The sequence below is a fragment of the Arvicanthis niloticus genome, chromosome 10, assembly GCF_011762505.2.
Source record: "Arvicanthis niloticus isolate mArvNil1 chromosome 10, mArvNil1.pat.X, whole genome shotgun sequence".
NCBI classification, from domain to species: domain Eukaryota; kingdom Metazoa; phylum Chordata; class Mammalia; order Rodentia; family Muridae; genus Arvicanthis; species Arvicanthis niloticus.
In genome coordinates, this window is record NC_047667.1 from 49,624,644 (window position 1) to 49,650,079 (window position 25,436).

At 41.2% G+C, this 25,436-nt stretch overlaps 1 protein-coding gene across 2 annotated transcripts; it reads right to left on the reverse strand.

The window, feature by feature from the left end:
* Nucleotides 1–448: 448 nt before the first annotated feature.
* Nucleotides 449–25,436, reverse strand: Fmo2 (flavin containing dimethylaniline monoxygenase 2). Of its 2 annotated transcripts, XM_034513711.2 has the most exons (9): nucleotides 25,293–25,436; nucleotides 24,801–24,938; nucleotides 15,386–15,574; nucleotides 14,284–14,446; nucleotides 13,047–13,189; nucleotides 9,325–9,524; nucleotides 7,004–7,359; nucleotides 4,564–4,636; nucleotides 449–3,625 (listed from the first exon to the last, which is right to left on the reverse strand). In XM_034513711.2, the coding sequence occupies exons 2-9, from the start codon at nucleotides 24,930–24,932 to the stop codon at nucleotides 3,274–3,276; spliced, it is 1,608 nt and encodes a 535-aa protein (XP_034369602.1). In that variant the 5' UTR covers nucleotides 24,933–24,938; nucleotides 25,293–25,436; the 3' UTR covers nucleotides 449–3,273. The 2 variants fall into 2 exon arrangements, with proteins under 2 accessions (XP_034369602.1, XP_076797605.1); XM_076941490.1 differs by lacking the exons at nucleotides 13,047–13,189; nucleotides 24,801–24,938; nucleotides 25,293–25,436 and having other exon boundaries at nucleotides 15,386–15,542.

Here is a 25,436-nt window from a genome sequence, read left to right on the forward strand (position 1 = left end):
GTGCTGTTAATTTAATAATAATTTTGTTTTAGAACCAATCCTCCTGGAGAACCATAGATTTATCACCAATCTAACAGGTGTTCTTCATCTCTTCTTTTGTAGAGGCAGGATGGTAGGCAAAGCTGCTTCAGTGGGCTGTCATAATGATAAAATGTGACATGTAGAGCCGATTGACTTGCTTTTTACAGTAAAGATCTTAGGGTTTGAGGCCCACACACTCGGTCCTGTTGCAAATACTCCACTCTACCACAGAAGCATGAAAGCAAGGGCAATAAATGACTGGGCGTGTCTGTGTCCTCATGAATCCAGGGTAAAAACCCAAGCTTCCTGTACCATAGAGTAGTTGGCTGGGTTTTGCTTTTCAGGTTTGGTAATTTAACATAATGATCTGAAAAGAATTTTTAATAGTTGACAAAAAATTAATCTGCTTTTATTTATTTTTACTGCAATTTATTTATTTATTTATTTATTTATTTATTGAATGTGGGTGTAGGTTTGAGTGCCCATACAGAGGTCAGAGGACATCTTGCAAGAATTGGTTCTCTCCTCCTATGAACAGAACTCAGATCATCAAGCCTGATGGCAAGTTCCCCTGCCTGCTGGGCCATCTTGTCTGGCCACAAGTAATCAGCTTCTCATAAAAAACTAAGAATATATATATTTCATTTGTAATTTTTAGTTTTTAAAAAAATTGAGAATTGCATAGATGCACACAAATACATTTGCAATTTTTGAAAGGAATTTACTTATAAGTATAGAAAAGAGCCTTAAATTTGAATGTAATAATATTAGTGAACTTTCATATGTGTGTGTATGTATATATGCTTGTGTGTGTTCAAATGGGTGCAGTTGCATGTGTGTGTGTAGAGGTGCGTGCAAATGTATGCAAGCATGTGTAGGTAGGCCAGAGGTGGGGCTCTGGTATTGTTCCTCAGGCATTGTCCACTTTTGTTTTTTTGAGACAGGGTCTCTCACTGACCTGGCACTCATTAAAACAGATGAGGCTGGCCAGAGATACCCAGGAAACAGTCATCATCTTCCTCTCCAGTGCTGAGATTAGAAGTGTGTTCTGCCACACCTGGCTTGTACAATGTGGGTTCTGAAGCTCAAATTCAGATTCTTAAGCTTGCAAGGCTTTGCCAGCCGGGCCATTCTACAGTCCAATTCAGTGGGCTTAAAAGAAAGAAGTTTCTATTGGAAGAGATTGCCATCAGACTGGAAAGGGAGGAGGAGAGCGAGGGGAGAGGAAGGAAAGAGGGGCTGGCATTAGTTAGGTTTAAAGATAGTGTTCACAAAGCTTGAAAGCAGTAGTTCTCAACCAGTGGGTCGAGACCCCCACAGGAGTGACGTATCAGATGTTTGCCTTACAATTCTCAAGAGTGGCAAAATTACGGTTATGAAGTAGCAATGGAATAGTTTTAGGGTTGGGGGTCATCACAGCATGAGGAACTGTTTTAAAGGGGTGTAGCATGAGGAAAGTTGAGAACCCCTGCTTGGAGGGATAAGGAAGAGCTATTTACCTAAACCTTCAACACCCCAACCTTTGTCCCCTCTGCAGAGGCGCTGGTCTGGTGTCTGGGTACAGTATATCTTTCAGTGCGGTTCAGGGAAAGAGCTGCTATCAGGAGTGTTTGTAGCCTGGTGTTTGCTATGTTGCTCAATGTCTGTTGACACGGAATTGCTTATGTCTCCCTTAGTTTTCAGTTCCAAGAAAACGACACTCCCTGCCCCCTTATCAGATGACAAAGACAGCACATTGCTGAGATGTGCCTTTCTTACCTATAATGTTAATCCTGAACACTGGCTCAGTCATTGTAACATTCTTCATCTGCTTGGGAGATGCACTTTGCTTCAATTGTCACCCTTTGAAATGTTGATAATTACTTTAAGTATTTCTGCAGAGGTAGTTTTCATTCCAAATCTCTTCAAAATTAGTTTTCTTCTGAGACAGGGTGTCACCATGTAGCCCTGGCTGGCCTAGATTTTGCTATGTAGACCAGCCCAGCCTCAAACTCGTAGTGATCCACCTGCCTTGCCTCCTTAGTGCTGGGATAAAGGTCTGTACACTGTGCCTACCTCAAGTGCTTTTTAAACTCCAGCTGACAAAGAGACCTAATATTGTAAATGAACCTAGACAAATTCTATTTGCAAGGAAAGTGCCATTTTCTCCAATAGTTTTAGAAAACTTTATGCTAATGAATAGAACTATAGTGTTATCTTATAATGAATAAAATAATTGATCAGGAAGTACTTCATCAGGAGTGGAGCTTTTATAAATAAGTGTATTGCATGGGGAGGTCATGACTGTTAGTTCCAGAGTTTAATTGTTTAAACAATTGAAGTCTCATCTCAAGACCAGTTGTTTAGCTCTATAGTGTCCCCACCTCAGTGTGATCTGCAGAATGGGTATTATATATATCTGTACCCATCTCACAGTTGCTGTGAGAATTAAATACAATAAAATACATAATGTACACATAGCACAATGTCTAGTCTGTGAGAAGCAATATCTATATGTTGCAGCTAGGGGATCAGTGTTTCTAGCAATATACAGGAGCTGTGTCTGTTTGCTTGGCCTGCAATACGAGGAACTTAAAGTATATCTGAGCATTGTTGCTGCTTTTGGTCTATCCTCTCTTCTTTGGTCCACCAGTATTTCTGAGTGATCTCTCGTCAAGACAAGTCAGCAGACTGTAATAAGTGGGAATGGTGACCAGAGTATGCATAGGAACAGCACTGAGTATGGAATACAGGATGTGAAATGTCTGCCACAATTTTAGGTCTTCAGTGTCTTGCTTTTTTTTTTTTTTTTTTTTTTTTTTTTTTTTTTTTTTTGAGACAAGATCTGTCTATGCAGTTCTGAAAGTCTTGGAACTCACTCTTTAGGCCAGGCTGACCTCAAACTCATGGAGATCCATGTGCCTGCCAAGTGCTAAGATTAAAGGCATGTGCTAACATGCTCGACTACGACTTACTCTTAATTCTGCATAACTTTATTGATTTTTTTTATCATGTAACTCAAAACTTGATGGCACTATCTACCTGTGCTGGCATTATTGTAGAATACAGTGTGGAGACAGATGAATTTGAGGAAATAGAATGATAAGAACATCCTGTGACCTTAATTTAGTTTTATATCTAGACCTAAGTCTTCTGATCTCCCTACAATTAGTCCCTCTATTTGTTCCCCTTAAGTAAAATTATAATGAAGATGTAATTTCTTTAGTCTCTCTTTCAAAGAGGCAGTGATGGAGAAAAGTGTCATGTGATGGATTAGAACCCCTGAAGTTGGAAAAAGAAAGCCAGGACAACAGCAAGCAGCCCCAGGATCTTGAGCAGGAAAGATGCTGGGCCACCAGCTGAGGGCTGGAGGGTTCGAGTCTTTAAGGGTTTCAGGATCCTCTGCTTCTGGGTGAGGATGGCATTCCTGGCTCCTTCCCACCGCCCAGGTCCAACTAGACGGTACTGGTAGGAATTGCAGGGTCCGAAGTAGAGTCTCACAGCCAGTTTAGGGTCTTTGAAAAGGAGAGAGATGAAGTCTGGCTTCGCACCTATTTCCAAAGCTAGTTCGTCCAGGTAGTCAACGTAATTGGTCTGCAGTATCTGGCTCTGGCTTTTCCCAAACCTTAGTGAAATAAATAGAAAGTGCTGATTCATAAAACACTCTTAAGTTCTATCTTAATATGAGGCACTCAATAGCTGTTTAAATGATAAAAGAATGAACGAATGAAGACATAAATTTTGAATGAATCACTGGGAGGTTCCATCAGGAGGCTTGTATCTCAGATTGATGAGTAGCCTACAAAATTACTAGGCAAATTGATGGAGACTCTAGAAGTGTAATGATATTGAAATGGTGACTGGTTATTTGTTACTTATTAAGCTGCTGTAAGTGCCCAAGTAAGAATGTATAACCAGGATTGATGCAAATGCTTCTGAGATGGTAGAGATACAGTGTCTTCCACCACTAGATACATAGTATTCCCTTGTGACACTGCTGAAGTTCTCTGTAGTTTGGCTGACATCTAGAATATGCTCAATGTATATTAGCTAAATTAGAACTTGAACGTGAGATAACTCCTTATGTCTGTAAGGCAAGTCAACTTTCCAAGAGTACTTGATTACAGCCAAGCTCTGTCCCACCTCAGCAAAACTGACAAACCCAAGTAAGTTTTGAGAGTGCCTCAGGCTACCGTTACTATCACAGCCACCACTGCCCTATGACATTCCCTGAATGTGGGTGGCCTGAAAGGATATAGAATCTCACATGGGCATCATAGAAGACAGAAATGAGATTAGCCTGAGGAAAGATGTTCTGACTTGGCACTGTTTTGCTTTTTTGAGTAATGGGTTTTTAAACTAGGATGTCTAAGAATCAAATGAAACATCATCAATTTACAAAGTTCCGGTCTCATCTATAGAAACTTTGACTCATAGGCCTGACCTGGGTTGTGTTCTAGGACTGCACCTTTAACAGCTAGCTGACTCTCACAGGCAGTCAGCTTGTGGTGTTTTGTGACATACTACTCCATGTAGACCACGTGTTATAAGGAAAGTGCTTACAGGTTAATTCTTTTTTCATTTCTTTCAACAATGTCTGCCATCATAGTCATCTCCGAAGGCAAGCTACACAAGCCTAGAAAACAAAAACAAAAATGAAATTTGGTTTGAGTAGTGAGTTTGGTTCCATGTTACTGACTTGTGTAGCAGCTGTTTTCTAAAATTAAGTTTGGGCCATTTAGTTGTCATACCAGGCAGGACCTCCACGCTTCTGAACGGCAGGAGTGAGACCTCCGTAGCTGAGCATGGCCGATGGCATAGACTATGAACTGGGGAAGCCAGAAAAGGGGCTGGAGAAGGGAAGCATGCTAGTGAAACTGTGTCAGGTGGGGTGAGTTCTATTCTGGTAGTGACAGGACACTGTAGAAGAGTTTCCTGGATGATGTAACAAGATTAGATTTTCCCTTTGGAGAGATCCATCTGGCTCCTTGATTTAAAAAAGGAGGGCTCAGGGGACGTGAACTTACTATTAGGGAAACTAGGTAAAAGGCTGTTGAAGGAAATCTGGTGAGAGATGAGAGTGGCTCCAACTGCTGAGGGCAGTTTGGCTAGATAAAATAGTGTGGTGATTCTGTCTCTGTCTCTGTCTCTGTCTCTGTCTCTGTCTCTGTCTCTGACTCTGACTCTGACTCTGACTCTGACTCTGACTCTGTCTCTGTCTCTGTCTCTGTTTGTCTGTCTGTCTCTGTCTCTGTTTGTCTGTCTGTCTCTGTCTCTCTGTCTTTGTCTCTCTGTCTCTCTGTCTCTCCCTCTGTCTCTGTCTCTCTCTCTCTCTCTGTGTGTGTGTGTGTGTGTGTGTGTGTATGTGAGTGAGCCCATCTCCTGTGCTCAAGTGTCCTGTGGGCTTCAGATGGGAACAATGGCCAGATTCCTGCACATGGTCAGGCATCTAGCATCTCAGACGTTAGTAGCCCAACACTGAGTTTGCCACTGAGACCCTCCTGTCTCTGTTCTCAGCCACAGCCAGTCTCCAGTGCTGGACCCATATTCTTCTCCTTTCCTATGCTGAACCACAAGGTATGCTCTGCTGCCTTTGTCCTTGACTGTTTCCAACACATTTGTTCTCATTTCCATGCTGACTCTCAGCTCTGGCCTGGGCGGCATTGTATTTTAGCATAAGTGAGTGCCGGCGCTTTCTCAGTGGGCTTTGAGGCTTTGTCCCTGATTATTAAATCTGTGTTCCCAATTGATAAAATTACCTTAAGTGTAAAGGAGACAATTTCTATTCTTCAGTATACTTCCTCCCTGGGCTCCTGACTTAAGAGCTTTCTAAGATGCAGTGTCTGGGGCTGGAGAGATGGTGTAGTGGTTAAGATGCAGTGTCCAGGTTTTCAGGCCAGACTTAATCTGTATGGCTCCCCAAGGGTCATCTAGATAGTTGTTGGGTACACACGATTTGGGAAGAACTGCTTTATATTTTTCTTCTCTTTCTCCTTCTTCCCTCTCTCCTTTTTTTAAAAAACCACCTTTCTTTTTTTCTTTCAAGAAAGTCTTTCTAGAAGCCCTATCTGGATTGAACTTGCTCTGTAGCCCAGTCTGCCCTTGAACTCTCATCCATCCTCCTGCCTCTGGAGTACTGAGATTAAAGGCCTGGAACCACTTGAGAGGTGGAAGCTCGTGATCTGGAGTTCAAGGCCAGCCTTGGCTACATAGCAAGTTTGAGGACAGCCTTGGTTACATTAGATTCCTTCTCACTCACCTTCAGCAAAACAGAAACAGAAAAAGAAACAAAAACAAAACGAAACCTCCCTTACTGGTGTCTACACATTTACTTTTTATAACCCCGGATCCTTAACCCAGTATACAAAGCTCTTGTGTCGGCTGGTTCTTCTCTAAGATTGATCTCTCATCCCCTCCCACTTCAGCAATGTGGGGCTCACAGTTCTCCACAGGCATCTTGCCTTTGTGTCATTTGCTCAGGAAATCCCTTTTCTAGATCTGTGAAACTCAGACACTAGGAGGCTTTCCTGGACCACGTGCCTTCCGACAGGACCAAACTCCCGCCTCTTTCATATGCCAGCAAAGCATTTGTCATGTTATTAAAACAACTTGTTTATATTTTTTTTCTGACTCACTAGATCTCAGCACAGGCTAGGTGTCAAATGAGACTTTTGTTGAACAGAGTTGAACTTCCAAAACAGGAGAAAAAATTAGCCTTTCGAGGAAGGGGAAGCGCTGCACAGACAACCCTTTGAAAACATTTAAAACCTTGTCCCACAGATGGCTCAGCAGGTTGAGCCATGTTGTTGTGCAGGCAAACTGAGATCTATCCCTGTGTCCCACAAGGTGGCAGCAGCAGAGAGACAACGCCCCATAGGGTAGCTGTCCTCTGGTCTCCCCATCCGTCCCTCTCTCTGACACACATACACACACAGATGAATAAAGTTATAAAAATTAAGAAACAAAATGACAAAAATTCCGCTGAGTTGAGCAGTCCACTCACCTTTGAAAACTCTTGTCGCCCAACGTGCCTGGAGCTCCACGGTTGGGAAGATGGAGCCCAGAGGCTGGATGAGACCCAAGCACGCAAGGGTTGGCTTCTCCAGGTGAGGGGGAAACATGCCTTTGTACATCAAAACCCTATTATCCTCCACTTTAACAAGCGAGTCTTCCAGGAAAGGAAAGGAGAAGGTATACCCCGTGGCAAAGACAATGATATCAATGTCTTCCTCCACCGTGCCATCCTCGAAGACCACAGTTGTCTCCGTAAGCTCCTTCACCCGTGTTTTTACTTTGATGGCTCCATACAGCAGGCGACTGGGAAGATCGTCATTTAATACAGGTTCCTTCATAAGGTATCTGAGGCACACAGGAAAGAACGCATTCAGAGGGGCCACTGAATATGAATTAGGGGTGGCGATGAAAATTCATTTTTTTTTTAAATAGTCAGGAAACTCTAACTCAACTAGTTTGCCTGTCCCAAACTGTGCTATTAGACTCATTCTAATAATTGATAATCTCTTCTCTTGATAAGCAAAGGAAAGCAAGCAGATGATAAAAGCAAAATCAGTCCAAAGGTGGAAGTCCCTCCAGGGGCTTAGATATGATGCCAGCACCCAGTGTTAATCTTTGAATTTGCCGGTCATTATTGCTCTTTGGTAACCTCTCTCTTTTTTATGCTATGTAGTTTTCGTTATTTGTAGCTTCATTTAATCTCTACCTGATAGTAAATAAGTGAAAACGGACTACATTAACAATGAGACCTACTATGGGGTCAGTGTGAAAATCAGTGCATAAAATGAAATTTGCTGATATTAACTGATCCCAATATCCAGAAGAACCCTGTTTGTGGTGGCGTGGGTGGTGGAGCAAAGTCTGCTTATAATCCTGGAGTTCTTTATTTGTAAGCCATTTTCTTTTCCTTTCTTTTTTAATAAGGCAATACATGACATAGATACTAGACTCATCGTTCAGATTAATGGGGGCATTTATGATAAGACTCAGTATCTCCCCATCCTCAGGGGAAGGAGACTGCTATCAATCGAAAAAGGTAAACATTAACAACGTTTACTTTGATATTAGCAAATATTTGTGTGAGGGAGAGATATGTTCCCTTGGGAACAGCCTTTAGGGTACACGGGGGTGACAAAGGTTGACCTATCAGATGGTGCTCTGAGAGGATTACCATCTCTTGAGGAAACTTGGATGGCCTGAATATTAGAAAGCTCTCCCAATCAGTCTCAACCCTGAGTTCTGGAGCAGTGTCCAAGCATCTATCCCAACTTCTTAACTGTGTGTGTGTGTTTGTATGTGTGTATGTGTGTGTGTGTCTGTATGTGTGTGCTTGTATGTGTGTGTTTGTATGTGTGTGTTTTGTATGTGTGTGTTTGCATGTGTGTGTTTGCATGTGTGTATGTTTGTATGTGTTTTGTATGTGTGTGTTTTGTATGTGTGTGTTTGCATGTGTGTGTTTGCATGTGTGTGTGTTTGTATGTGTTTTGTATGTGTGTGTTTTGCATGTGTGTGTGTTTGTATGTGTGTGTATGTGTGTTTTGTATGTGTGTGTTTGTATGTGTGTGTTTGTATGTGTTTGTATGTGTGTGTTTTGTATGTGTGTGTTTTTTGTGTGTGTTTGTATGTGTGTGTGTTGTGTGTGTGTTTGTATGTGTGTATGTGTGTGTGTTTGTATGTGTGTGTTTTGTGTGTGTGTGTTTGTGTGTGTGTATGTGTGTTTTTTATGTGTGTGTGTTTGTATGTGTGTGTGTTTGTATGTGTGTGTATGTGTTTTTTATGTGTGTGTGTTTATATGTGTGTTTGTATGTGTGTGTTTTGTGTGTGTGTGTTTGTATGTGTGTGTGTTTGTATGTGTGTTTTTTTATGTGTGTGTGTTTGTATGTGTGTGTATGTGTTTTTTATGTGTGTGTGTTTATATGTGTGTTTGTATGTGTGTGTTTTGTGTGTGTGTGTGTTTGTATGTGTGTGTGTTTGTATGTGTGTTTTTTTATGTGTGTGTGTTTGTATGTGTGTGTGTGTGTGTTTTGTATGTGTGTTTGTATGTGTATTTTTTTATGTGTGTGTGTTTGTATGTGTGTGTATGTGTGTGTTTTGTATGTGTGTGTGTTTGTATGTCTGTTTTATGTGTGTGTTTTGTTTGTTTTTGACACACAGTACACATTTGGAATCAAAACTCCAGGATCAATACAATTATACATACTACTGGCTTACAGCTTGAACTACCATAGCAAATGGGACCTTTGCAAAGAAAGACAACATCAGGCAACCTTGGCTGGGATGAGCAAACAACAAAAAGAAAAATAGCAGTACTTGTTCTGAGGCACCAGACCATAATTCTCATGGTTGAACCAGCGATTCATCTGTTGTTCCATCATCCACTTGACGACAGTGCGGGGCAGGACATTTCGGAGCATGGAGCTAAACCTGGTGTGGAACACCATGTCCCAAGGGTAGCCATCTTCAGAGATTCGGCTCATGACCCAGGAACCATGTCTGGTGCTGATAAACACCTGGTGAATAGAAATTTCAACAGCAGGTGAAATTGCTGGGCGTTGACTGGCTGATATGAAAGGTGTTTGGTGGCATAGTTGGCTGAGTTCTGTTTACTGTATTAATCTGTGTGCAGTGTTCATGTGTGAAGATGTGTGTGTGTGTAAGGAGGTCAGAGGTCAACCTTGAGTATAATTTTCATTGCTATCTATCTTGTTTTTAATTTCCTTTTTCTTTTATTTGAGACAGGATTCTCATTGGCCTGGAGCTCACCAATTAGGTTAGGCTGGTTGTCCAGTGTCCAGGAATCTGCTTCCATTTGCCTCCCAACATAGGAGGCACAATTAGCCAATCCTAGACTGTCTCCCTCCCTCCCTCCCTCCCTCCCTTCCTCCCTCCCTCCCTCCTTCTGTCCCTCCTTTCCTTTCTTTTTCATTGTTTAATAGTCTCACACATTTATATAATAATGACTTTTAGTCATTTCCTTTCCTATTTCCCTCTCAGGTTCTGGGGTTAAGCCCAGGTCCCCCGCTTGTGAAGAAATCACTGTATCTGCTGAGCTATTGCCCCAGCCCCCAGGTTCCATTTTTAAAGTATTTGACTTCAAAGTGAGGCTTTTCTAGTTTTTTCTCTTCTCTTCAGCAGCTGTGTCCTGATGACCGTGAGAAAATCCTTGCATTAATTCTCCTGGTCATTCTCCCAGACTCTCCTGTGTTTACAGTGTGCACTGTTGTTCCTTCTCTCCTCTCACCAACCCTACCCAAAAAGATCTGTGGTGAATAATCACAGGTCTTGCAAACGTGTGCTTAACTTTGTAATGGCTGCAGTCATGCCTGCCTGGATTCCACTACCTCTGGATGGGAAATAACAAGAACAGTCACCTTTTTCAAGAGCTAAAAGGAACATTATGCATTTTAAAAGTTACAAACCACTGCCTGTGGCTCTATTCCTCTCCAAGTAGACATTATTTTCTTTTAAATGTTTTTTTTTTTATGTTTTGAGATTATATCATTTCCCCACTTCCATTTCCTCTCTCCAGTTCCTTCCATGTATACTCTGATCCCATTTTTTTCAAACTCATGGCCTTTCTCATTAATTGTAGTTATTGTGTGTAGTTTTGCCTTGAACATTAAATTTTCTCTTGTTTACAAAATATCAATTTAAAAGTCTTCTCTCTCTCTCTCTCTCTCTCTCTCTCTCTCTCTCTCTCTCTCTCACACACATATATATCTTTTTTCTTTCTCCTTTTTTTGTTTGTTTGTTTACTATTGCCCTCCCATGGTCCAAATGCATCATTTCTACTTTCCAATGTTTTTGTTTCATTTTATTAGTTCTGTAAGGTTGTCTTCAATAAATAGATACGACTCATTTGCAAGGCATCTACTTTTCTTACGAGGTTTAGATCGTGGACTCTGGGTCCAGACTTCCTAGGCTTGGATCTCAGCCTCACTCCCTCTTAGCTGAGCTGCCGAGTATGAGATGTTTGGATTGCTCTATGCTCTGGTTTCATTGTTTAGAATGGAGGCAGTGTGGCATCTGCCTTACGGTCCTGTGCAGCTGTAGCTGTGCTGTGAGGTATATGCACACTCACACTCTCATTGTTTGTAGATTGACCTTGCTTGTGCAGAAGCGCCTCCTAGAGCAGTGGCGTCTGTGCTCCTGGTCTGTGCGCGACCATTTGCCCTTGTCCCAGTCTGTCCCTGTTGTTGCTCTGATGCAGACTTGGCAACACTGAACTAGTTCTTGGACATTCTATTTAAACACTCCATCATCGTCTCTTTCTATTATTTCTTATTTCTTTTTCTGTAGGGTCAACATGGTGTGTTCTATTTTGTTCATTCTCCTTCTGTTGTGACCTCCTTTGATGCAGAGAAATCTAACCCTCAGGTGAAGACTGGGATCCACATGAAGGTCAAGGTTCAGGCTGCTGTCTCTCAGATACATACTTTCTGCCCCAGATGTGAAGATCTGAGAATTTACTATTCTATTTTAATTATAGATTTATGTAATTAATAAATATTGGAGAGGGGTCCTATGCAAAAGACAAAAGCAAAAATAGCTTCATGGCATCAAACTTGGCCAATAATTAGGCTTCTTACATGGAATGTCCCTAACTGTAAAATTTAATATTTGGATAAAAATGGTTCTTAAAATTTAATATTTGAATCTCTGGGACATCTGTTTTAAGTTCAAATCACTGACCTGAGTACATGCAGTTCCCTTAGATGGCTCTTTACTTGGCTGACAGCAAAGGCAGCTCAGTATCTATCTGTCTGTCGGTCTATCTATCTATCTATCTATCTGACTTATCTACCTATCATATCTATCTTGTCTATCATCTATCTATCTATCTATCTATCTATCTATCTATCTATCTATCTACTGAGACAAGGTATCTCATTGGACTGGACCTTGCCAAGTAGATAGGCCCCTGGCTAACAAGCCTGTGGTATCTACCTGTGTCTACCTCCCCAACTCTTGTGCTACCATGCATGGCTTTTTAAAAAATACACGTTCTAGGGGTCAAGTTCAGGTTCTCATGGTTGTGCCACAAGCACCTTTGTAACTGAGCTATCTCCTGGCCCTTGCAATAAATTTCTAAAAGTCAATATTTAAAATATTAACAGATGAGGCCATGCATGTTGGTATATGCCTTTAATTCCAGCACTCAGAGGCAGGCAGATCTCTAAGTTTGAGGCCAGCCTGGTCTACAGAGCAAGGTCTGGGACAGCCAGGGCTGCATAGAGAAACCCTGTCTCAAACAAATAAAGGAAAATTAACAGGCCACTTTATCACTAGGTCCCTTGGGTAAAAACTAGGCCTTCTACAGGAAGACCAACTAACCTGGAGCATTGGGGGCTCTCAGAGACTGGACAACCAACCAAAGAGCATACACAGGGCTGGACCTAAGACTCCCTGCACACATGTAGCAGATGTGCAGCTCAGTCTTCATGTGGGTTTCCCAACAACTGGAGCAGGGGCTGTTCCAAAAGCTGTTGCCTGTCTGTGAAATATGTTCCCCTGGGCTGCCATGTCTGGCCTCAGTGGGAGAAGATGTGCCTAGCCCTGCAGACATTTGATTGCCAGGGTTGGGAGATGGCCAGGGGGTGGCAGGAATCTCCATCCTCTTAGACGAGAAGGTGATAAGTGGGAACTGTGTGAGGTGGGGACAGGGAAGGGGACAGCGATCGGGATGTAAAGTGAATAAATAAATTAATTAATGGAAAAAAGAAAAAGCAAAAACCAAAACAAAAAACAGAACTACACCTTCTGTACCAGGAATATCTAGTTGAAACTTTTCATTAAAAAAAAAAAAAAATGAAGGCACCACAGCTCAGAGATGTGGAACAGCAAGCTCTAGGATGCATGGCTGGTTAGTGGCATGGGTGGGAGTTAGATTCTGGCTTCTTGGCTTGCAGATTTCCTATGTTATTACAACTGGCAGCCACCTACCTAGTAATGGACCTTTGGTATACAGCTGGTCGCTCCAGGCATCCCTTCCCACCCCTTCCACACCGGACAAGATGAGCAAAGCATCGAACCTGCGCGGCCATCTTACTCAGCTCAGAGGCAATATCTGCAGCCGAGTTTCCTATTCCAACCACCAGAATGCGTTTCCCCTCAAACCCAACTGGGTGCTTGTATTGGCGGCTGTGGAAATACTGGCCTTGGAACCTCTCGATACCTTCGGGAGGAAGAAGAGGGAAACTGTGAGCTTCCAAGTAAAGAATTATAACATGTTAATTTTAATGAAACTCCATGGTTAGCTTTCTCTTTCTGATTTCTTCCTCTCTTACAGAAGTTATAGTCGTCAATGATTAAACTCTAAGTATAAATCCCATAAGAAACAAAAGGTCCATGTGAGGGGCCGGAGTATGTGTATTCATCAATGGTAAACAACCGGCTTTGCTGTACAGGGCACAGCTTAATGCTGGTGTCTCTCTAGCTATTCTATTTTGGACAGTCTCATGACACTCTAGTTTCACATAGTAGATATGTTTAAAAACTACTGTGAAATGCTGCTTTTGTAATTGTGGAATAATTAGGATAGTATTTATCATTTTGCAAAAGCAAATCAAAATGAAAAGACTCTAAAACAAGGCCTACAGAAGTTGCTCCTTGAGCAACTCAATAAGCGTTTGACTGTTAACCATATGTCCTTCCAACTAGCCACTTTCATACTTCCCAGGAACATACAGCTTTATTAAAGTGTTCTTTGTTTTTAGTGTGGGCAGTTCTCACACGGAGCCTGGTTCTGACCCACTGTGTCAGATATTTACCCAGGAGACCCTGGGAAAAAAGATCTTTCTGAAGGAAGGCTGGGACATCAGGACAGCTGGCTTCAGGAATCTACTCATGCATTCCTCCCTTCATCTCTGCCCTACCTCAGTGTATATTTCCAGAACTTCTTTCTAGTAACTTTTGACAGATAAAATAGGCTCCAAGTATGAAGCAAATGTATATGGGTTTGTCAGGACAGAGCAATCAGGGTAGGCATATGGCTAAAAGGGCCTCTCATAGACAATGAAGTTTTGTGAGAATTATTTGCATTTCTAGGAAAAACATAAATGGTGCTGGAGGAAGTTAGCTGAGCTACATGTGAAGACTCAGAGAAGCCAATACAAACAAAGATGGTGGCTGGCATTTCTCAGCTCCCCAGCTGTATCCCAATGTTACTCTCATTCCCGTTCATAGCAGCAAATCCTGTCTGTCCATATAAAATGCACATGAGACTCCGGGAAGCCTACTGCCGCAGGCCGAGAAGCCCTGTAGCCTCACCTGGAAACGACTTGAGTGGCAGGTGAGGCTGGATGTGATGGCCACTGCAAACCATAACAGCGTCAAAGACGGTACGTTGCTCCTTGCCATCGCTCCGAGTATAAACTTCCCATTGCCCAGAGGATGTGAAATCGGGGTGTTTTTTTACACGAATGACGGTTGTCTTGAGCAAACACAGAGAAGGCATCATTAGTTACTCTGGCAGGGCCATGCAAGTCGGGATGTGGCAACTGCAATGTGTAACCCATTTGGTTTTCTTGAGTCCACAGCCAGTCTCTAAAGGCAAACTTTGCCAAGTGGGCCCTTCGTATTGTTTGGCAGGCAAACACAGGATAGCCTTAGACTGTCATTCATAGGTTGGATCTATCAGGAATTGGAGGAGAACCGTAGGAAGTAAGATTGGACATTTCAATGCTATTTACAAAGATAGATTCTAGGAGAATCAGCTGTTATAAATTAACACAAGCCCGGTACTTATAAAATCGCATTGCTAAAAACTTGCAATGTATCAAAAATAATCCTCATTAAGGTATTTATTCAGAACAATTTCAAATTTAACAATGCAACATGCTAATGATAATATGTGTTTATATGCTGTTGTTCCTGCTTGTAGAAAGTACAGGAAACGGTAATTCCAAGCATAATTCAAAATGATCTGATTATCTGTCTCTTGATATAGATGACATGGAGGAGAAAAAGTTAGGAAAAATAGTTACCACTTGTACCTGAGATAAATGGAAAATAGAAAGTATGTTCAACCCATTTCTATGAAGAACTTTAAAAAAATACAGTTTGACATACTTTCATATTATTCTTTCAAGAGATACGAGACTTGGAGACATCAGTGGTAGCAGTGGTTAAAATATAGTTTTAGCATTATCATTTAAACTTTCAATTTTAATGGATGACCTTCCACTCCTGTTTAGATGTAACATCAAAAATATCAGGAGTCATGAGACTACTTTTTGGGAGCAATACTATGCTTTTGGTTTTCAACAAACCCACCAAAGTGGGATAGTTTAAATCATTTCCAGAGTCCCCTTTTCTATTAGAACGTGAACTGAGCTGAGGCAGAGAAATCACTTCCCACCACGTACAGTACCTGAAACTGAATATATTTTAGGAGATCAAATTTCTTGGCAAAGATCCTGAAATATTCCAGGAGTTTAGAGTTGTGCAGGAAGTTGGGGAAATCCTCCGGCATCGGGAAGTCACTAAAGCAGGACATTTCTTTGCTAGTGTTGGTGATGACAGAGTGGTAGATGCTAGCTCGGCCATCTTCCACATTTTCCTAAAGTAGCAAGGAAAAAAAAAAAAACATCGGTAATGATTCAACACAAGTCTTACTTGTATTAAGAGTCTTCTTCCGGAATCTTTATTTTTTTATTGGATATTTTATTTACATTTCAGATGTTATCCCCATACCCCATTCACCGCCTCCCCACCCAGGAACCCCCATCCCATTCCCCCTCCTCCTGCTTCTATGAGGATGTACCCCTACCTACTCCCCAACTCCCACCTCCCCACCCTCGAAATCCCCACCACTCTGTGTTCAGCCTTCATGGGACCAAGGATCTCTTCTCCCACCTATGTCCGACAAGGCTATCCTCTCCTGCATATACAGCTGGAGTCATGAGTCCCTCCCTATGTGCTCCCAGACTGGTAGTTTAGACCCTGGGAGCTCTGCTTGGTTGGTATTGTTGCTCTCCTCATGGGGCTGCAAACCCTTTCAGCTCCTTCGGTCTTCTCTCTAACGTCTCCATTGGAAACCCCATGATCAGATCAATGGTTAGCTGTGAGCATCCACCTCTGTATATGTCAGGCTCTGTCAGACCTCTAAGGAGACAGCTATATCAGGCTCCTGTCAGCATGCACTTCCTGACATCCACATCAGTGTCTGCCTTTGGTGACTGCACATGCGATGGATACCCAGGTGGAAATCCTCAGACAACCCCTCCTTCAGTTTCTGTCCCACACCTTGTCTCCATATTTGCTCCCTTGAGTATTTTGTTACTCCTTCTAAGTCTTTAGTGCGGTGAATCGCTTTCCCTGCTGTATCCTGACTAAAGCACTTGGGTGCTGAGGGGCAGCATGTGTAGCCTTGTAGCCTGTCGTTCTGGGTCAAGAACCTGTTTGTTGCCAACTAGTGCTGTTCAGTGGATGTGCTATCGGCGCTAGTGGGGTTTGAGGTAGAGACAAGTGGTTTTTGGAACATTTCAGATATTTTCTTTAGCTTCTATTTTTCTCTCATACATTCACCCTGAGCTGCAGTTTGCCCTCCTTACACTCTACCCAGAACCGCCCCCCACTCTGTTTCTCTTAATAAAACAAACAAACAAACAAGACCTCTCAGGGATATCCACCAAACCAACATGGCTTCACAAGATGCAGTAAGACTTGGCACAGACCGTCATCTCAAGGCTGGATGAGGCAACCCAGTTGGAGAAAAAGGGTCCTAAGCGTAGGTAAAAGAGTCAGAGACCACCCTTACCCCCATCGTTGGGAGTCCCACAGGAGCACTAAGCTATACAACCATAAAGTACATGCAGAGGACCTAGCTCAGACTCATTCCGAGCCCACGTTTACTGCTTCAGTCTCTGTGAGCCCCTATTGCTTAGTTGGTGCTGTAGCTGTGTTCCGGTGTTCTCGACCCCTCTGGCTCCTATAAGCCTCCCTCCTCTTCTTCGGGGTTCCTCTGGCTCTGCCTAGTTTTTTGTCTGTGGGCTGCGGTGCGGGGGGTGGGAGAGCCCACTGTGGATGATGTCATGTCTGGGCAGGTAGGCCTGAGCTGTAGAAGAGAGCAAGTTGAGCAAGCCAGTAAACAGCGTTTCTCTATAGTCTCTGCTTTAGTTTCTGATTCCAGGATCCTACCTAGAGTTTCTGCCTGACTTCCCTTGATGACAGACAGTAACCTATAGGTAGAAATGAACCCTTTCCTCCCCAAGCTGGTTTTGGTCAGTGTTTTATCACAGAAGCAGGAAACAAACTCAAACATCAACTGATCCTTAAACCTGATTTTTAATGTTCACAGTTGTGCCTTGGTAAAAAAATCCCATACAGCACGTTATGATTGAGTTAATATTTTCTTCTAAAGTCATGCTCTGTACACTATCCTTCATGTAAATTTATGTAAATAGCCAAGAGTGAATATCAGAGCCTATAAATCAATTTGTGACCAGAGAGGCTTTTATTAAAAAAATTTAAATAATGGTACCCAAGTACTCTTCAGTAGATGTTTCTGTGTTTACAAAGACTAAGCTATTAATCTAGAAAAATAGTAATTGCTATTTGACTATGAAATAGGATGGCTGTAAAGATGGCAAAGTTTGTAGAAACTCATTAACTAAAAGAGATTACTTAGTCTTGCTTGTATGGTACCATAATCTCTCTCTTTTTTTTTTAATAATTTATTTATTTAATGTAAGTACACTGTAGCTGTCTTCAGACACCCATATGAGGGCATCAGATCTCATTATGGATGGTTGTGAGCCACCATGTGGTTGCTGGGATTTGAACTCATGACCTCTGGAAGAGCAGTCAGTGCTCTTAACCACTGAGCCATCTCACCAGCCCTACCATAATCTCTTATGCAGAGAAGTTTAAAAACAAAAATGAAACATTCACTTGCAGTCCAACCTGCAATTTAAATCAAGCATGCATGTTTATTTCTTGTAATTGTTTTTGGTAATTATTGTTAATAGAAAATTACTTCTTGACTTCCAAGTTTTTCAGTTCCTTAGTTTTTGGCACCATTAAAAGTGGTCATCTGAGATGGATATGGCACCCAGGAGTTGCTGCCTGAACTACACACACAATGGACATTAAGCCAGCCACAGGTAGATAGCAAGACTCCATCTTAAAAAAATGTATGCATAAGGAAATGAAACAACAGAAAACAGAAGATGAAAGAGGTAACCAGGACTAGAAGAGGATGAGTTTAGCCTTCCAAGTTAGATGTGGGCATCAACACATCTCTTTCTCTTTAAAGAGAAAAGTCTGGACCACTCTGTGCCTCTCACCCATGAGACAGGGATGTGAGAGGTCCATTGTTCTGAAGATGCCAGCCATTAATCCTAAACATTGATACTATCAGAGCTTTCTGTGGCATTGAAGGTTAATTAGGGTATTGGTTACTCTGCTGATAAAAAGGAACTGGTACAACAGCTCGATATTACACATGGGTGTTCTGCAAGAGAGATTTTACTTGATCTAGGTGAGTTAAAAAAAAAAAAAAAGAGCAAGCTTATGTGACCTATTGTTCACTTAGTAGAAAGTTCTCGACATATGGGGCCTCACTGGGTCTTAGTGTCAGGGTTGTCTTCAGTGTATACTCACTGTCAGGGCTGGTTGTTTAAGAGAAATATTCAGAATTCTTGCTAAACATAGATTTGTTTATAAATATTCTCCTCCTTTACTCCTTCCTCTTTCTTCTTTCTCATCTATTTATTGTTCATTTTTTCTATTCTCTTATTCATATAAGAGGACTTTCCCCACGAGCTGTGTGTTTATTTTTCCTGGGCTAAAGTCTTAACTTGGATAAGAACCCTGTCCCAGTTGCACGTGGCATGGGCGAAGATATCCAGAACAGAATAGGAAGTTTTTAGAGTATGCTGGCCTCTAGACAGAGAGGGTTTAATTGTGAACTACCTATACATATAGAATTAAAAAAATGCATTATAGTAGAATGAAGTGTTTTCCGACTAACACAAAGGGATACGATTATTTGAACCTTATTTTCAAACACCAGCTTCAGATTGCATAACACTACACTCATATCGTTATATAAACTTTTTTTTTCCTGGTTGTTTGGTCATTGAACACAATGTCCTTGGCAAGACTGAATACTTGGGGTTTCTTAGCCACCACAGTCTTAAAATAGAAAATATTTCATTAAGCAAAGAAACGTGTTTTCCCCCACTCCTCCCACACCTCTCAAGACTACATAATTTTGAGTAGTGCAGAGTAAACAGTAAGGGTCCTGTGAAGACGCTGATGGGGCTGATCCCACTCCCTCTTGTAATACTTCTGCAAAGACAGACAAGTTACACAATCCAGTTTCCATGTGAAGTGGGATGGGTCAATGATGCAAACATTAAACAGTTGTTTCGAAGTTTACAGAGATTAGATAAAGTACCCAATACCTGCCTCCAAATATGCGCTCAGTCAATGTTTGCCTCGCTCACTATTGTTAACAGGCCATGAGAGTGGACCTTGCCAAGGCAGAAACACATCACTCATCTGAACTAAGAGTGTTTGTTACACAGTAGCCAAAACATTAGGACTTTCCCAAGAATCAGCACATTGCATAGAACTGTGATTGGAATCTCTGTCGGGCACATTTTAAAGGAGGGTTCAAGGGTGGGAAGACCTCATTCTGATTTCTAGGTCCTAACACAGATTTTAAATGTGTTAAAATTTTAAATGACCAGGCTGAAATGGTCTTTGGCAGGTTCACTTATATAGATTACCAAACAGCAATGGTAGCACAGTCTTTTTCTTGGTAGCACAGTCTTTTTCTGAGGAGAAAGCAATAATCATTCCTGTAGACTTGATTGGTAGAAGCAGGTTTTTTTTTTTTTTTTCCCAAAAGCAATGTCTGGTTGGGAGCAGTGGAATGTTTATCTCTAATGTCTAAGGCCCTGTGACTCCTCTGCTAGCCCCACCCCATCCCCCATCTCCCCACCCCTGCACCCTCACCCCCACTCCCTGCCTCCAAATTCTTTATAAGTGCTTCTTCATACATGTAGTTGCTTGAAGTAGAAGTCTATGCGATTGGGTAAATTTAGATAAAATTGGCACAATTTTCAAAGTTGTAAAGGGACAATAATTGATACTGACTCAATAGACAGGTGCTTATCAAATGCTTATCTTGGCCAGATTGAAGCTGGGGCTTGGGGACAGGAAGTAAACAATACAAGAATAGTTTCTGTCTTTGTAGAGTTTATTACTGAATTGAACTAAAATGCATCTGGATCTCGGAGCTGTAAAAGTGAAGGAGGAGGGAGGGAGACTTTCCTCTCTGCTAGATCTAGAATGCATCAAGCACTCAGTGAGTGTGTTTGTTGAAAGAATAAAAGAATGAGTGGTGTCAATCACTAGCCTTCCTCTGTCTTTACAAAAGGATCTTGATTGTATTGAATAGACAACAAATAGCATAATGGATAAAAAATATACTTTCTGATAGCATACCACAAATGTCATTGTATTTTATGCATTAAAACATTATTTTGTTTTGTATTGTCTTCTTTGAGGAACTGGGATTAAGGCTAGGTACTTATAACTCTAAGCACATACTTATACCTCTAAGCACACACATGTGCTTTACCAGGAATATATACTAGGATATATTCCTAGTCTGGTTTTAAGATTTTATTTTGAAACAGGCTCTCACTAGGCTACCTAGGCAGACCTCACATCAGCCAGTCTCTGCGGTAGCTGAGATTATAGGCTTACATCACCAGGCCTGGGCTTAAAAATGTATGTTGTTTGTTTGTTTCTGTTTCATATTTTTCCCTCACTATATTCTATAACTTTCTTCTGGTTCATGCATGCAGACAACACTTCTTCAAAACTGTTATGGAGAGTCAAAGTATATTTCAGACAGTTAATGACTAGGTCTACTAGTGCTACATATTTGATTGCCTGGAGAGATACACCTGTATTATGTTAAACATGATTCCATAAATAGTCATTAGGATGCAAATGCCTGCTACATTGCATTATGCTGTGATAAGTTTATTTAAGGGAGTTTCAAGTTCAACAAGGGTGAGGCTGTCTGTCATCTCTTCCACAAGAGACACGGGGGAGTCTGATAGGTTGTGTCCTATGTGAAGAGAATGGGCTGTTAAACGGGAAGATGCCTAGGACAGAAGGAAGGCTGCAGTGGACACAGCAGTAGATGGAGAGAGATGTGCTTGGCTCAGTAAAGAGACGCACCAAATTGCAAACCTCATCTGGGAGATACTCCAGGTGCCCACTTTATGGTTTTTTTTTTTTATGTTTTTTATGATCAATATTCTGTTTGTTTTCTTTGAGACAGGGAATCACTTTGAACCCCAGGCTGGACTCAGCCTTTTGATTTAGCCCAGGGTGGCCTTGAACTGGTTATCCTCAGGAGCCTTAGCCGCCTAAGTGTAGGAAGTACAGATGTGGCTTGTCATGCCTGGCCTTGCAATCAATATTTCAGTCAATAGCTTTGACAAAGATAAATACAGGTGATCAAATTTGTGTCTACCCAAATGAGGGTGGTGTATCAAAGATGAAAGACGGTTGAAATTTCAAGTAAAATTTCTTGTCTAAGGCCAGGCAAACTAAATAACATTTAATATTTATAGATGTGATTTTTTTTTTTAAAAACAGGGTTAGAAACCCACTTCACAAGGACAGGAAAATAATGGCTTGGGCTGTCAGTTGCTCAAATGAACAAGACCCCAGGGTTTTATTTGATTCCAAACTCAAGATGACTCATCAGCATGTAGAAGAACACTTCCACCAATGCAAGACAAGTGTGATACACGGTGAGCCTGCTTATGTCTGCTCTCAGTGATGGCACTGATTGGAAGTCTTACATCTCTTACCAGTCCGTCACAAAGGGTAAGATGTGTATCTTCCGCTTTATAGTTAAAGTGAGTTTAATTATTATTAATTATTAATAATAACTAATAATTAAGTTATTATTTATTAATAATGTGGGAGGGCTATCGCAAATATAAAAAGGCTATTGTGAACATAAAAATTAGGTCATCTATATGAAAATAACCATGCACACAGTTCTTGTCCTGTAAATGCAGAAGATGGGGCATTCAGTGGCTTTAGTGGGGGTGTGGTATCCAGGTGAAGTTCACTAAATCAGAGTGGGGAGACTCAGATCATTGAGTACAGATTTGCTGAGGGAAGTGACTATGTCTGCTTCATTGTTTAACGCCTACTGCAGTGTCCGGCATCTCTCTGATCTTGCAGTAGATATGTTTAAAGGAATCTATCAATTTGGAATATTAGATCTCATGAGAGTCACATGTTAAGAGATGGTAATATTTCAGGCATATTGTAGACAAAAGAGACTAGGATGGAAAGAAATATATAGACCATTACATGAAGGAGAGATGATGCTATATTACATACATTACATGCTAGGCGAGATCTATATATACAAATTCCCATCAGAAAATGGTATCTATTAGTAATTTCCCTGTGACAGGGCATCAGAAGCAGAATAAATTAATGACTGCAGGAAGATCATTTTTTGTTTTGTTTTGTCTTGTTTTCTCACAATTTTTCAGTAAGTGTGGACCTAAGGAATCACACAGACTTTCATTTTTGTTCTCTCAACTGTGTTTCCTCTGGGAAATCTGTTTATTACAAAATCTAGCTTCCTGTTTAGCCATCAGTGAGGAAAACTGTAAGATCTACTCCTAAAGACACGAAGAAAAATAATGCGCACAAAGCTCTTCTTTGCTGGAAGAAGTGCTAACAAATACTTAATCACCCTGCCTGTATCCCAAAGATGACACTAGGGGGCGCTGGAGACCCTTCTGGAAGAATTCAGGGCCATCTAAGCCAGGCAAGGGACATGATTCACATTTTTGTCCCCACTTTTATTTTTAAGTTGTTAGCTCTACATCTGATCTCAAAGGACTCTATGTCAATGTGGGACTCGGTTAATAATTTCTCTTAGAGCCAGTTCTGGACAGCGTAACTGAGGAGCAGTATCCTGGGGGTGAGCATGGAAGCCCAAAGCATCCTTTCCAGAATCTCCTCTTGGAAGTTCAGTTTCCTGGTGTCCAAGATACTTATGGGTTCCCAGTTGCAGCCTGTACAATTTTTCTTAGAGTTTCTCTCTGCAGGAAGAATGGCTTTGAAAAGAGAAAATTATTTATCTTTCTCTATTGGATGTAATCTTAAGAGAGGGTTGGTGTGTGACATTGTTATAGGTGCTAGGAAATTATATATTTAACTTTATCCAACAAGGATTTAATTAATTCCTATTTTAATCTATTTTTTCCAAAAAGACATAAGAAACTTTCTCTGATTCTGAAAGGTGACACACTGGAATAGGGTCATGAAAATGTCGTGGGGTAGAACCACCTTCCTGGAATGCATCAAATCATATGGTTGATAGACCATTCAAAGTAATTTTTACCTCTTTGGCTAACAAATTAGTAACAAATAAGGAACGCTTTTTGCTTAGATATTAAGTGTTACACATTAAATCTGTTATAGGCCATTGAAATGACTCATTGGGTAACACTCTTAAAGCACAAACCCAATGATGTGAATTAAACCCTTATACCCCACATAAAGGTGGAAGAAAAAAACCAGATCTAGAAAGTTGTCCTCTGACCTTCACATGCGTGCTGTGGCACTGAAGTACCCAAGTTCACCTCTCTCTCTCTCTCTCTCTCTCTCTCTCTCTCTCTCTCTCTCACACACACACACACACACACACACACATGCACAGACACAATCATGCATGTACACACAAGCATACATATATGTACACATAGGCAATAACAATAAATAAAAGCTAAATTTGTTACATTTAAACCTATTTAGACACAAAAGAAAATCTTGTGTATGAGCAGACAGTGAAGAAGATAAAAAGTTATCAATTAAGACAGGAATGACCACCTATTATATTACTTTCTTGGGAAAAGTTGTAATTTCAGCAACCAGTGATTATTATTAATGTCATTTCTTTCTATGAAGCTACTCATATCATATAAAGGTCAATTTCTCCATAATGGACTCTGTGTTTACACAATTGGATCAATAAATTTTCATTTGCCAAGCAATATATGTATTGAAAAAATAATGAATATATTTTCTTTTTGAGACAGAGTTTTGTTATGCAGTCCAAGCTGACTTCACATTTCCAATCCCCCTGCTTCACCCTCTCCAGTGGTGGGGCTCTAGGCATGGGCTTCCACTCTCAGGAGGAAATGCAAATATTTTCATTCACAGACCTTAAGTCTTTCTAGTTGTCTGCGAATCTGTTGATAAAAATTTGAATGACAGCTAGTGAATAGAATGACTTTGTTTCATAGAAAATATCCAGTAAAGAGGTTCATAGCAATTATACTACCATATAACCAGAAAAGCTCAGTACACAAACATGGCTAATTTTTCAGAGAAAAATAAAGTCATCAGTGATAAGGGTCCATTCTCTGAAGAAATGCTTTGCTCAATGATTAGAAGTGATGTCATAAATATTTACTTCTATTTTATAAAGTGCTCTCTAATATTATCTAATTAGCATATCAGAAAATGACAAAAACACAGGGTATTTTGCATTAGCTGGATTTTAAAGAGAAGGTTCCTTATATTCCTGAATTGATCACATGGATTGGCACGGTTTTGACCTGGGAGAGATGCCAGCCTGAGTTCATTTCCTGGTTAGCTGCATAAATAAATAAAAATAAAATTGGATCAGAGCTGCTTAAGGCATCTTTCAAGAAGGCCTATCAGCCTGCCTGTGTTTTCGGCGTGACCTACTCTGAGATAAGAAAAGTCTCACTTACTTTGAATCTCCACAGTCCTCCGATATCTTCAGTCCTTTCGAAGCAGGTGGGCTCCAGACCCTCGTCCACGCAGCACTTTAGAGAGATCAGTCCACTGACCCCTGCTCCAATCACCGCGACCTTCTTTGCCATCGCCTCCTGTCAATGAGTTCATCAGTCATTACTGCTGAACATGGACAGAGGTAAGAGAACCGTGCAGTGTGGTCAGGTAGCTGACTTTCCACATGACGGGTGGTAATTTAATAAGCAGCACTAATTGAATAAAATGCCTCACTAATCAAATCTTCACTCTTCCTCCCCTTAAGAGAAACTTCTCTGGTCATATGACCTTCATTGTAAACTTGTTTACAAGTCTTGGCTTAATATTCAAAAGGAATCCATTTGAACAAGCCAAGTTATTCAACAAAACAATCCCGGGGTTCTGAGCCAAAGCTGGTTGTGTTCTCTGGGGTTCCAAGAACTCCGTCTTCTTTCCTCAGCCGTCATCCTTACCTTTATTTGTGCTTTTTAGCACTGTCCCTTTGACAGAAGAGTTTCCCCTGAGGGTTGTGTGCCGAGAGATGGGAGTTTTTAAGAGATGGAGGAGGCTGTGAGAAGTGGGAGGAGCCTTCCCTCGTGCTTGAGCACTCAGCCGGG